This window comes from Labeo rohita, chromosome 22 (genome assembly GCF_022985175.1).
Source record: "Labeo rohita strain BAU-BD-2019 chromosome 22, IGBB_LRoh.1.0, whole genome shotgun sequence".
Taxonomy (NCBI): domain Eukaryota; kingdom Metazoa; phylum Chordata; class Actinopteri; order Cypriniformes; family Cyprinidae; genus Labeo; species Labeo rohita.
The window spans coordinates 36,460,545-36,474,698 of record NC_066890.1 but is presented as its reverse complement, the minus strand read 5'-3'; the positions used below and the strand labels follow the sequence as shown (position 1 = coordinate 36,474,698).

Sequence of the window (14,154 nt, the reverse complement as noted above, 5' to 3'; positions counted from 1 at the left end):
ATTTTTGAGTAGAAATTGAGTGGGTTTTGTTGTGAAAACTTGGCAACCCTGAACAAGATGCAATATTAAAACTCAAAATACACACAAAACGGTGGCAGTGTCAGGAAATTAGACGCTTCGTCACAACATTTGTGATGTTTGTCAGCAAAATTATTGCAAATATAACATCATCTTTGGTTTCTAGCACTCTATACCTTGTCGTAGATGTAGATCCTGTCGGTGTTTTTGCTGGCGCAAAACTTCAGACAGTCGTACACTGGAAGAGAGTCGTCCGACTCCTTTTGAAAGTGAACGTCATTAGCTATTGGAGAGAGAGAGAGAGAGACATGATGGGGAAGTCGGAATGACTAATAGGAGGAGGAAAAAAGAGAGCAGGGCAATGAGAGGACGAGAGGAGCGGATGATCATTATGCTCCGTACCGGTGGCTGATAAAGGTCAGGTGATACGCGGCAGAAACGAGCGCTAACGAACGCTGAAATTCAGCAGGTACGGCGTGACCTCAAACGGTCCCGGCGTTCTGTGAAATCGGATTCGTCCGGATTTGGTCCCACGGAGCTGTTCTACATTCATTTGGGTCAGGCTCGCTGTAAAGACGCCCCACGAGGCTTAGTTACCAGAACCCTACCGCGGTCTAAAATAGCCGAGCCGTCGCCGGCTGGCCAATCACACCGTGTTATTAAAGAGCCATTATGCTTACTGTATGCTGCTGGGAAGCTGGGATCGCGTGTGTGTGTGTGTGTGTGTCGTAAAGGTGGGTGTTAAGACAAACCCAGCAGTGTCTGGAAATTGCACTCTTTATAAGAAAGGTGAACGCTCAGCGATTGTCTAGCTTTGAAATGGCCTGTTATTATCCATATTTCACACAGACGTGCTCTTAGCTGCGGTGACGCAACTGTGAAATTGTTCTTAGAAGGTAATTTTGTCATCAAAGGCTGATATTTCCTCTTAAAGGTTTACGGGGGAACTCGACGGGAGATTCGGTTCGCTAAACGTTTTGCAAACTATATATTTACAAATAACTATATTTATAGATTTTTATATATATACACAGTAGTATTGAAAAAGAGAAAACTTTGATGAAAACAAATTCATACAAATTCGAAGGTTTCTTTATTATTGTATTATATTACTTGCATAATTCCCAGTTTTTACTGAATTAAAATAAATAAATGTAATATTAGACTGTTAAATTATAATATTAAACTGTTATATTATACATATAAAATTAATGTAATACATAAAAAATAATGTAATATTTATCAAACTCTTTTTGTTTATTTATTATGATTAAACTGTTTTAATTTTAGCCTATTACTGCTAAATTATACATATAAATTATACAATGTAATGCAAATGTTTTAATTTATTTTTATTATTAAGCTGTTTTGATAATTTATTATTAAACTGTTCTGATTTTAATTAAACTGTCAAATTATATTAAACTGTTAAACTATACATAAAAAATTAAATATTGTAATACATATACATAAATGTAATACAATTGTTTTAATTAATTTATTATTAATAATCAGTTTTAATTGTAATCTATTATTAAGCTGCTAAATTATACATATAAATTATTTACTGTAATGCAACCGTTTTAATTTATTTTATTAAGCTGTTTGTTAATTTCTTATTAAAATGTTAAATTATAATATTAAACTGTTAAATTGTTAAATTATGGAATACATAAAAATAAATAATGTAATATTTTATTAATAAACTGTTTTCATTTATTATTTAACTGTTCTGGTTAAAAATTATTATTAAACTGTCAAATTATAATATTAAACTGTTAAATTATACATAAAAAATCAAATCAAATAATAAATAAAAAATAAATGTAATATTTTTATTAAACGGTTTTCAATTTAGTCTATTATTAAATTGCCAAATTATACATATATAATGTAATGCAAATGTTTTAATTTATTTTTAAGCTGTTTTGATAATTTATTATTAAACTGTTAAATTACAACATTAAACTGTTAAATTATATATATAAAATTAAATAATGTAATACATAAAAATAACGTAATATTTTATTAATAAACTGTTTTAATTTATTATTAAACTGTTCTGATTTTAATCTATTACTAAACTGTCAAATTATAATATTAAACTGTTAAATTATACATTATAAAATTAAATAATACATTAATGTAATACAATTGTTTTAATTAATTTATTATTATTATTAATCTGTTTTAATTTTAATCTATTAAGCTACTAAATTATACATATAAATTATATAATGTAATGCAACTGTCTTAATTAATTTTACTTTAATGTTATATTATAAATTATGAATAAATAAATATTTTAATATTTTTATTAAACTTAACTAATTTATTATTAAACTGTTAAATTCTCTCTCTCTATATATATATATATATAGAAATATAATATGAATTAATATTATAAATGATATAATAATATGAAATTAAATAATGTACAATAAAATTATGAATGAAATATTAAAAATAGTTTGTAAAAGTTTCTAACTTTTGGATTTAGTAGCATTTCTGGCAGCGAAATCAGATTAGTCGTAACGTAAAAAAAAAAAAAAAAAATAAAATTTATTTTAATTTTAACGTGTTGATTGCATAAATGATAATACGGGAAGTGGGAGAGAGAGGAGGAAGGGATTTTATTTATTTATTTATTTTTACTTTTAATTCTCATAAAACAGGGCATTTACCTTTAGAAGCTAGTAATGACGTTAGTTTAATATTTAGTTTAATAATCAGTTTAATATTGGCCATCGTATACTTAAAAAAAACAAGTATCAGTATGGATCACAATATCGGTCAAGCTAAAGTAAATGATACAAGAATTTTAATTTTAGTGTAAAGCAGTGTGTTTGGATCAGACCTGGATCAGCGCTGGAGGGTGTTTGTTGTGCTTCTTCAGATGCATCTACATGTGTTTCTGCCACATCCTGATTGGCCTGTTGGTCTGGACGTGCAGGCAGGGTTTGTGGGGTGCTGGGGGTGGTTGGTTCGCTTTCCTGCTCTGAATCAGAGATGTAGATGGTAGTGGGGGATGAGGAGGTTGAGGGCTGCTCCGGTAATGATGAAGGTGTGCTGGGAGCTGACGGAGAGGAAGAGAGAAATAGAGAATGGGGTCATTTATGGGGTCAACCTCTGTCCACTGTCGTAAATGACACGTCGGTTCTGTTTCAACTTGATCATCACATTTTTACAACACAAAAGCAGTCTGCTTTAACTATTATTTCACCCAAAAACGGAAAATTCTGACCTAATATCTTCCATGGAACACAACAGAAGAGGGTCAAGTTTGAGTTTGCAATTTTTGAGATTATTTACTTTTCTGCTTAGCAATACTGAAATTAAATTACTGCCAAAAAGTGCTTTGAAAGATAATTTTATTCATTATTTTATTATTTAATTATAAATAATAATAAATACTATTAATGTAACATCCAGTGTATTATAATTTGAGTCTCGTAATTTTAGTTATATTTAAATTGTAATTACATTGTTTAAAAATACATGAATGACATTTTGAAAATTAATTACTTTTTTATTTTTAATTAAACATATATACTATAATAAAATATCAAATTTGAATAGAATTGGATATTTGTTGAGCCATTTGAGTTTTTTTTTTATGAATTACTATTAATTAATTTAATTCTATTTTTTTTTAATAAAAAATACATACTGCTAATCAAATTTTCAGTGTATTGTTTTTACTTCGTAATATATATTACTACAAATTATACTATCATAAAATAAAATATAATCACATTTTAGTATATAATAACATAATAGCACCCTGTGTTGAGTTTAATGAATTACTGTAATTTCATTATTTTTAATAAAAATATATATCAATAATCGAACATCCAATATATTTAATCTTATATTTTTAAATTCTTATAATTTAACTGTAATTCAATTCAATTGTTTTTAATAAAAATATACACTATAATCAAATATCTAATTTTATTGTATTTGAATATATTAATGGCACTGTGTAGTTTGTTTTTTTTTAATGAATTGCTATTGATTTATTTAATTTTATTACTTTGAATTAACATATATACTATTGAAATATGTAGTGCATTAAGTTTTTACTTTTTAATATTTTATTAAAACTACACTATTCTATTATAGAATATCAATTTTATTATAAATAAATTATAATTGTAATTAAATTAAATTGTTTTTTAATAAAAAAAATACTACATAATCAAATACACAATTTTATTGTATATAAAAATATTAATTTTAGAGTTTTTTTTTTCTAGAGTTTTTTAACAAATTGCTGTTAATTAATTTAATTATATTACTTTAATAATATATATATATATATAATATATATATATATATATATATATATATATATATATATAATAATAATAATAATAATAATAATAATAATAATAATAATAATAATAATAATAATAATAATAATAATAATAATAATAATATACACTATTTATCAAATATCTAGTATATTAGGTTTTCACCTTTTACCTTTTGATATTTTAATAAAACTATACTATTATATTATAGAATATAAATATTATATATAAACTACAATAAATAGCACCGTGTATTGTTTAATAAAATCATAAAAAAATATACTGTTAGTCAAACATCCATTGTATTGAGTCTTTTAAACATTTTTAAATTCATGATTATAATTTAACTGTAATTAAATTAAATTGTGTTTTTATTAAAAAATAATATACTAATAAAATATACTATTTTATAATCTAATTTTCAATTTAATTATATATAAATACAACAATGGCATTTTTAAAAATGAATTACTATTAATTAATTGTATTATTTTTAATTAGAAATGCATAATTTTATATAATGGCACCATAATTAATTATTACGATTTCATTTAAATATTTATTATAATTATTTCATTAATTACTATTGAATGAATTATTATGAATTTATTTAATTGTATCATTTTTAATTAAAAATATAAACTACTACTCAGATATTAAATTTTAATATATATAAATAAAATAAATGGCATCGTGTATTGAGTTTATTTGTTTAATACGGTTTGCCGTTACACCACTGTATGTTCAATAGGAAACATTTTTTACAAGCAACGTTTTGTTTCATAATATTTTGTGTTGCTTGCATAAATGATATTTATATCTGTCCATACCAAAAAATATATACATTTTTGCAATTGCAAAAACGACCCTAAACATCCACATTATATTCACTGAACAATCTAATACCAAAAGAAAGTGTTTTTATTATGGGTCTATTTCAAACACTTTTTTTGAATCAAACATGACATTAATCTGGTCACCTTTAGGATTTAGTAATGAAAGCTCATTGCAAATACATGGAAAAGAGCAACCGGGACATTATTCCAAATATCTCTTTTTGTGAACGAACAACATGTGAGTGAGCAAACGGTTACATTTTCCTTTCATTTCGTGAGCTCGGTCTTTAATGTGGGCCTTTGGCTGGTTTCTCACACTCACAGAGGCCCGTCACAGATCCCTGCCGTCGTCTGAAAGGAAGGACACGAACGCGCGCCGCCGTTAACGTCGAGCACGCCGAGCGAGGAACAGATGCTGTCTGTTTTGCGTTTGACTGATTTCCTTCCCTCAGACCAGCAGTTTCACATCTCTCTGCCATATGGCGCCACGGGACACGGCGGGGGGAGGAAAAAAAAAACAAAAAACACACGATCTACATTTAAAGCCTCCCTTGTGCATCTCAGAAAAGCATCTTTGCGGCGTCGAGGCGCTGAAACACGTTATCCGTCTCGAGGGGAGGGGGGGGGCGGGCGATCGTCAAAAAAACGTGACAGGACGCTCGGTCCGTAATGACGAAGTTTTGATGTCGACGAGGCTGTGGAGGAGTTTGATAATTGCGATTGTCTTCCTTCGAGGGCCGCTAATGAATTTCCACACCTCTGATTCGCTCGTTCGCGTTCCCTTTTCGGATTGCGTCGCTCTTCTTTTTCACACCATCCCCTCCGAGCTTTGCATTACCCTTTCTTTTCCTTTCTTTCTCGCCCTCTCCTTCTCACTCTCGCTCTCGCTGAAAGGTCTCGTATGGATCTTCTAAAATGTCAGCTGAATTTGTGAGAAGCCGAATAAAAGCTCCACTGCTGTGCTGTCTCTTAACGAGCCGGCTTGCCGAAAGAAAGCCAGACACTGGCAGAAAACAACTCCCGCTGCGTATCTGAACCCTTATCACTGTCTGGAGTGGCTCTACGGTGCCACCTTTGTGGCCGCCGATCTGTAACGGTCCAGGACGGACGGCTTAAAAGCTTGTGTTCGTAAACTCGCTGAAGAAACCAATGCTGAAAGGTTCAGACGGGGATAATATGCAGATCATGCACCCGTTTAAAACATGAAATTGGATGATATGAGTTGAGTGAACCGGGCCAGTTTACTGCGACGCTGCCCTTTGTGACCACGGATCTGTTAAAAGCAAGGGCAGATGGGTAAAATTGTTGTGTTCGTAAACGCTTGCTTTCTTGGGTTCGCCTTTTATGTTTCAAAAGGAGGAAAATAAGGTTTACAGAAGGTCGAAATGAATAAACCGAGGCATGATGGGATTTTTCAGAGGACAGCAGTAAATGAAAGTTGAATGCACTGCCTTAAAGATAATACAATTATTAAATAATATTGTTAACATGTATTATGTAAAACATTATGTAGTTAAAAAAATACATATTAAAGATTTAATATTGTAATGTTAAAATATTTAAAAATATATATTTTTAAAAAGTTGATTAAATATCTCAAAATTAGGATTGCAGATCTGTAAAAAAACAGGGCAAACAGCTAAAAATTATTAATAATAATAATAATAATAATAATAATGATAAATGATAAAAACTTTTTTTTTTTTTTTTTATTTATAATAAATAATTAAAAAAATAAAAAAAATAAATGAATAGATAAAATAAAATAAAATAAAATAAAATAACATTTCTGCAAATGTATGATCACGGATTAGCTAAATATCACTTCATTCCCAAAAGAAAAAAAAAAGTAGTAATACAACTATAATATATAAATATAAATATAAAAACTAAACATGTAAAATTAACTATGATTATATTAAATAAGCTACAATATATAAATATAAAAGAACAGGGCCAGGTTACTATAAAATATAAATATAAAAAATATAAACAAAACATGTAAAATGAACTATAAGCATATTAAATAAACTACAATATATAGATATAAAAAAGGTTAATAAAAAGAAATGAATATTGTTAAAAACAATTTTACATGAATAAAAAAATAAAGTGATAAATTTAGGATTGTGAAGATGAATGTCACTCTACTCCCAAAAGAAAAAAAAAACAAAACAAACAAAACTATAATATAACTATAATATATAAATATAAAAAAATATAAACTAAATGTATAAAATATACTATGAACGCATTAAATAAACTAGAATATGTAAATATTAGGCCAGGTGAATAAAGAACTTTTAAATATTATTTTTTGAAAATAATTTAAAATGAATAAAAAAATGTATATAAAATAAATTAAAAAAAAATAAAGTAAATAAGATTATTAAAAATATTTCGGCAAACTTATGAACTTATGGATCAGCTAAATGTCACTCCAATAAATAAATAATTAATTAATTAAATAAATAGAACTATAATATTTAAATACAAATATAAAATAAACTATAAATAGGTTAAATAAACTACAATATATAAATACAAAAACAGGGCCAGGTGAATAAAAAATTTAATTTAAAAATGAATTAAAAAAAGCAAATAAATAAAATAATTAAAAACAACATTCCTGCAAATACTTCTGCAAAGGTATGATCATGGATCAGCTGAATGTAGTGAACTATGTGAACTAATTAATTTAATTTAATTAATTTAACTAATATTTTAAAAATATATAAAATTCTAAAATAAAAATATAAGATAAACTATAAATAGATTAAATAAAGTGCAATATATAAATATAAAAAAGGGCAGTGAGAATTAAAAAAAAATATAGATATTTTGAAAAAATAATTTTAAATGAATTTTAAAAAAGCTAAATATAAATTTCATTTAACTTTAATATATAAATGTAAAAAATATAAAAAATCTAAACCAAATATATAAAATAACTATATAAATTTTAAAATAAAATATAAAATAAATTAAACAATAATTCTAATAAAATAAATAACATTTCTGCAAAGACTTCTGCAAATGTATGATTGTGGATCAGCTAAATGTCACGCCACTCCACTCCAAAATAAAAAAAACAACAACAACAACAAAAAAGCTACAATATAACTACAATATGTAAATATAAAAAAATATAATCTAAATGTATAAAATACACTAAATATACTCTTATGAAACAAATTCAGATCATTATATAACATTATATGATCATTATATAACATGAGATAATTATATAACGTATACAAAAGCATCTGTGATGATGGATTTATAAATGTCTTGGGCAAACGGCCCAAATCTTATGTTGATAAGTGTTCTGCTTTAGTGCAAAAAAACAAAAATTTGTTCTTCATTACAGCTACTTGCATGATTAAATGAAGAAAGAAAGGTTTACCAAACATTCAAAGGCTAAGATGATACATGATAGGAGTTTTCAGCAGACTACAGTGAATGATATGCAGATCATTACAGAGTTTTGAAAGCATAAACACCTTGAGTGGTGTAAATATGCGCTGTTTGCCCACGACAGCGTTTCGATCAATATTCCTGGTGTCTGATTTCACGAGTCTGAAAGCTGCCTGCTTTCTCTCAGGAAACGAATCGCGAGTGAAGTCTTGACACGCCGTCGCTGTGGCTTTCACTCATGCTTTGATGGCTGAGTGTTGCGCTGACGGAGACGCAGCACCGCGTGTTTGTTTTACGCTTCAAATTAAGCCCATAGAATCAGAAATGCGCTGCCAGTGACTGATCTACAGTCATGTGATCATTTTCTGTGTCTGCAGGCAACTGCTGTCATTTATCAGCGATGTTGTACTGTGAGAGCAATTACATTTGTAAGCCGTTCAGTCACTCGTATGAGCTACGTTTTCTACGCTTTAGTATGCTTGTTGACATAACTCATTTAATAAAGTTTTAGTTATTATCACACAATATGTGACAGTGACCTACCATGAAAAATGCATAGACACGCGACTCAGAAAACCCTAGCAATCACTAGAAACAAGCTAACGCTATTACGAACACCTTAGCATATATATTATTTTCCAAACCATTTAGCAACTACACCTTGACATCAGTGTTTTTCCATGGCCCCCAAAAAAACAAAAACAATTCTGAGAGATGCAATTATTAGAAAAGAGTCATATTAATGAGAAAAATAGTTTTAAAATAAAAATAAATATAAATAAAAAATAAACAATAATAATAAAAAATTATAATACAAAGATAAATAATAAATCATGTTTTAATGTTTTAGATATAAATTATTTCTGCAAATTTATGATCACAGATCAGCTGAATGTCACTGCTTTCCCCAAAAACCCTATAAAAACCTATAATTTAACTTTTAATATATACATTTCAAAAATATAAAAAAATCTAAATTAAATATATAAATAAACTATGAATAGATTAAATAAAAGTGCAATATATAAATATAAAAGACAATGAGAATTAAAAAATGTTTTATTATTTTTTTTTAAAATAATTTAAAATTAATTAAAAAAAAGCAAAATATACAATTTATTTAACTTTAATATATAAATGTAAAAAATATAAATCTCAACTAAATATCTATAAATAATATAATATCATATAACATAATTAAAATAATTTAAAGTGAATAGAAAAAGCAAAATATAAAAATTAAAAGATAATTATAATAAAATAACATTTCTGGAAATATTTCTGCAAATTTATGATTGTGCATCAGCATATATATCATTCTTAATCGATTATATCAATATAATATATTATTAACATTAATATTTATGAAAATAATAAATATGAATATAATAAATAAATTATATGTATATAATATAATATTTTTTGTTAATAACATGTAGTTATAGGTATTATCTAGTTTTCAGAAGAGAAAAATTGCTTTAAGGAGAGAAAAGTTTCTTATTATTCTTAATAATAATAATAATAATAATAATAATTATTATTATTATTATTATTATTATTATTAAAACCAATTATATTATATCATATATTCTTATATTAATGTTAATACATATTATTATTATTATTATTATTATTATTATTATTATTAAAACAATATATGTATATAATAAACAAATATGTATGTATACAATACATTTTTAATAACATCTAGTAAAACAATCATTTCAAATAAATTATAATATAGAGAAAATAATAAATGTGTATACACACACACTATTATTATTATTATTATCATTATTATTAAAATAAATTATATTCATAATTACATTAAAATGTATTAAAATATTACTAATAAAATAGTACATTATATATGTATATAAATCATATATAAAAAATGTACACACACTATTATTATTATTATTATTATTATTAAATCAATTATATTAATTTTATATCAATTATAAATATATAAATCAATTAATCAATCATCAATCAATAAATAAATATATACTATTATTTGTAAAAATGTATCAATTGTATATTGTATCCATATTAATTTTAAAATATTATTAATTATATTACTATGTATCAATAATATGGATATAATAAATCATGTATGTGTATAATACAATATTTTTAATAACATCGTTATAAATATCTAGTTTTTAGAAGAGAAAAATATTGAGAAAAGAGAAAAATTCTATTAAAAATTATTAAAAAATGTTTATTTACAAAAACAGATAACTGTTTTTTAATTTTCAAAAATCATGTTTTTAATTATCATAATGAAAAATAATCATTTTTATGTTTGTATGGTTTTGTGTTAGTCAGCTGTATTTTTTAGTTACTTTACTTAAAACAACCCAGCTGCATTTTGACTTTGAAAATTGTTAAAAACTGAGTTTTTGCAAATGAACTCATGTATTATTAAATATTCAATTATTATTATAATCATCAATATTACGATTATTGACAGTTCTCAAGTCCCCTTTCACTTTCATTATAAGATAAAAGAGCAAGAGCATTTTGCCAAACATGTTTTTGTGTTGCACAGAGGGAAGATTTCAACTGACATGAGGGGGAACAAACGTTCGCATTTTTCTCGTTTAGGTGAACTATTCCTTTACAGAACAAAGAAAACGTATAGAGTGTGTTTTGAGTGAACGTGTGTACAGATTGGGGCGTTGAAGCGCGTCAGAGTGGCGGGCAAACACACAAACACACAGATGTACGTGTGTAATAAGACAGCAGCAGCTGGCCTGCTATGTGCTTCTATCTCTGTGTTTGATTTTGCATCAGCAGGCTGTTGTCAGAAGACAGGCTGACGATCTGATCGATGGCATTGGAGTTGATGGCGAAAACAAAGCTTACGAAGATTTCACAAAGTTTTCCAGCGGTGACGCTGAGCGAAAGCGGCATTCTTGATTTGACAGGTGCCAAAATCCATTCCGCCTCACCGTGGCCGTGATAATGAGTCATTTTCAATCTGATCTATTTCTGTCGTTCAGCGCGCACACCTCCTTTTTTCGTCTTCGCAACGTTTCTGCCTGTTGTTCTTTCGTCTTTGGATTCTTTCGTAAGTTCGAGCAACACAGGGGAGGAAGGTTTCGACATCGCTTTACTGAGGATCAGGGCCCCGGATCAGCCGTGCCTTTATAAAGCCCGTCAAATACAAAGGGGTCCAAAAGTCCCAGACCAAATGGAAAATCTGGGGTTCAAAAGCTAATTTAGACCTGGAAATAAACTATTTAGGATTTGAGTGCAACTGCTGCAGACAAATGCTAAGACGTTCCTAAACTGATAAAATAGTCGAACTCCTCATGAAAACTGTTATGCTGACAAATAAACTTAATATTTAAATATTTTGCATAAAATATATTGAATTAAAAAATGTTAAAAGTCAAGTATGGTAATAAAAAAAAATCTATGCATATTAATATTTATTTATTAATACATTTTTAGGTTTTAAGTGCTGCTGTTATTAACATACAAGACAAACTAAATGCTAGGACATCCTTAAATTGTTAAAAAAAAATGTGTACTTTTCATTTGAACCTATGCTGCCAGATAAAAAAAAATTAATATATTTATATAATATTTATATATAAAAACCAAGACATTCCTAAATTGTTGAAATTATTGCTTAAAATTAAGCTTAATAAACAATTATGAATTTAATAAACAGTAAAAATGAAATTTACACACACACACCATATTACAAATGCCTTATTACCTAATAAAAAATAAAATTATTAATATAATAAATAAATACATACACATTTTTGTTTAAAAAACGAATAGTCAATAAAAAAGAGGAAATTATGGTATAAGTAAATAAATATAGTTTTTTTTATACATGTATTGTGTAAATACATATTATTACATTTCTAATTATCAAACTATTAATAACAGTTTTAAAATTATGCAAAATTTAACAATTTATGCTACAAGCTTAAATAAATATTATGCATTTAATAAAAAAGAAAAAAATAATTTAGTTAATACATAAAATACATATTAATATATATATTTATTATTATTATATTTGAGTATTAATCTAAATATTAATCTAAATATTACATATATTAAAAAACTATTTAAAATTAATTACTGACATTAACATAAAAGACAAGGCAAACAAGACATAAAGCCCTAAAGACATAAATTGCTAAAATTATCGTTAAAAATGATGCTACAAGCTTAAAAAAGGCATTTAATAACAATAAAAAGTACACTTCATGTGTGTGTGTATGTGTGTGTGTGTCTACATATATATATATATATATATATATATATATATATATATATATATATATATATATATACACACACAACAGTAAAAAAAATACCTATATATAATAAATAAATATACTTTTTTTTGTTTAAAAATATCTAGTTAAAGAAAAGTCAGTAAAAAAGTCAGAGAAAATTATGGTATATATACATATAGTTTTCTGTACATGTTTTGTTTAAATACATATTCAATTTTAAATTAATGTTATTACTATTATTAAATAATTATTATCAGTTTAAAATTATGCTAAATTGAAAAAAATTATATTACAACCTTTAAAAAATAATTATGCATTTAATAGAAGTAAAAATTAAATGTAGTTAATACATAAAATATATATTAATATATTTATTATTATATTTTCAATTATAAAAATAATACGCATTTAAAAACTTATTTAAAATTAATTACTGTAGACTAAAAAAAAAGTGCCATAACTGCCATAATGTCAGGATGTTGCTAAGCTGTTTTGAATAGTTTTAGCATATTGTAGTTGTCAAGGGTCATGCTAAGTGCTTGCTTAGTTTTCCTGAGCGATTTTGAACATGCTGGTATACGGCAAGGCCCAGTTCTCCATATTAGGATTTTTGCATGTTGTATGTTAAACAAAACAGAACTTGGAAAAAAAAACAGGTCACGTGATTTCAGGCCATAGAACGGACTGTGCAAAAGGAGTTACACGCAGAGCCATGTAAAATAATAAAGACAACTGTTTGTGTGTGTGTAGATTTCACCTTTTTGCACATTTCGTGGATTTTCACACATCTCGCAGCGTAGCAGCAGTCCGCTGTTGGAGAACGTACATGCCGAACAGCTCCACTTCTGATTGTGGCGTGGCGCTTGCAGTCCCGCCGAGAGCCTTCGGGGGGCGCACAAGGACGACAGGGGGCTCTTCTTACCCCCGCGTCGCGACAAGGGGCTAACCTGCCTAAACCGCTTCACCTGTGGGGAAAAATCCTCCCCCTGGTCAGGCTTCGAATCAGAGCTCCGGATCTCCGCGGTCTGAACAAGCTCCGCCCCCTCGGGTAATTGGGGGAGCGGGGATCCGTCGGAGGGTGAATCCCCGGTTCGCTTCCTCTTCTTTTCTTTGTTCACAGAGGGGGAAAAGAACGATCGGATGTCGTGCTGCTTGTCCCTTTCAAACTGTGGCGGATGGGAAGAAAAGGGAAAAAAAATAACACTTTTTGTGACACACAAAGTGTTTGAGGCTAAGAAACTTCATCTCATGACAGCAAAGTGATGAAACCAAAGGCACTTCTGAGAGAAAAGCACT

At 27.3% G+C, this 14,154-nt stretch overlaps 1 protein-coding gene across 1 annotated transcript in view; it reads right to left on the bottom strand.

Moving 5' to 3' along the window:
- Positions 1-14,154, bottom strand: part of zranb3 (zinc finger, RAN-binding domain containing 3) — a 93,754-nt gene that overhangs the window by 14,612 nt on the left and 64,988 nt on the right. Inside the window, exons 14-16 of the mRNA XM_051094449.1 lie at positions 13,616-14,024; positions 2,876-3,094; positions 195-301 (exon numbers count right to left, since the gene is read on the bottom strand). Of these exons, the coding sequence (XP_050950406.1) occupies positions 195-301; positions 2,876-3,094; positions 13,616-14,024 (735 nt within the window). The remainder of the gene's footprint in view (positions 1-194; positions 302-2,875; positions 3,095-13,615; positions 14,025-14,154) is intronic.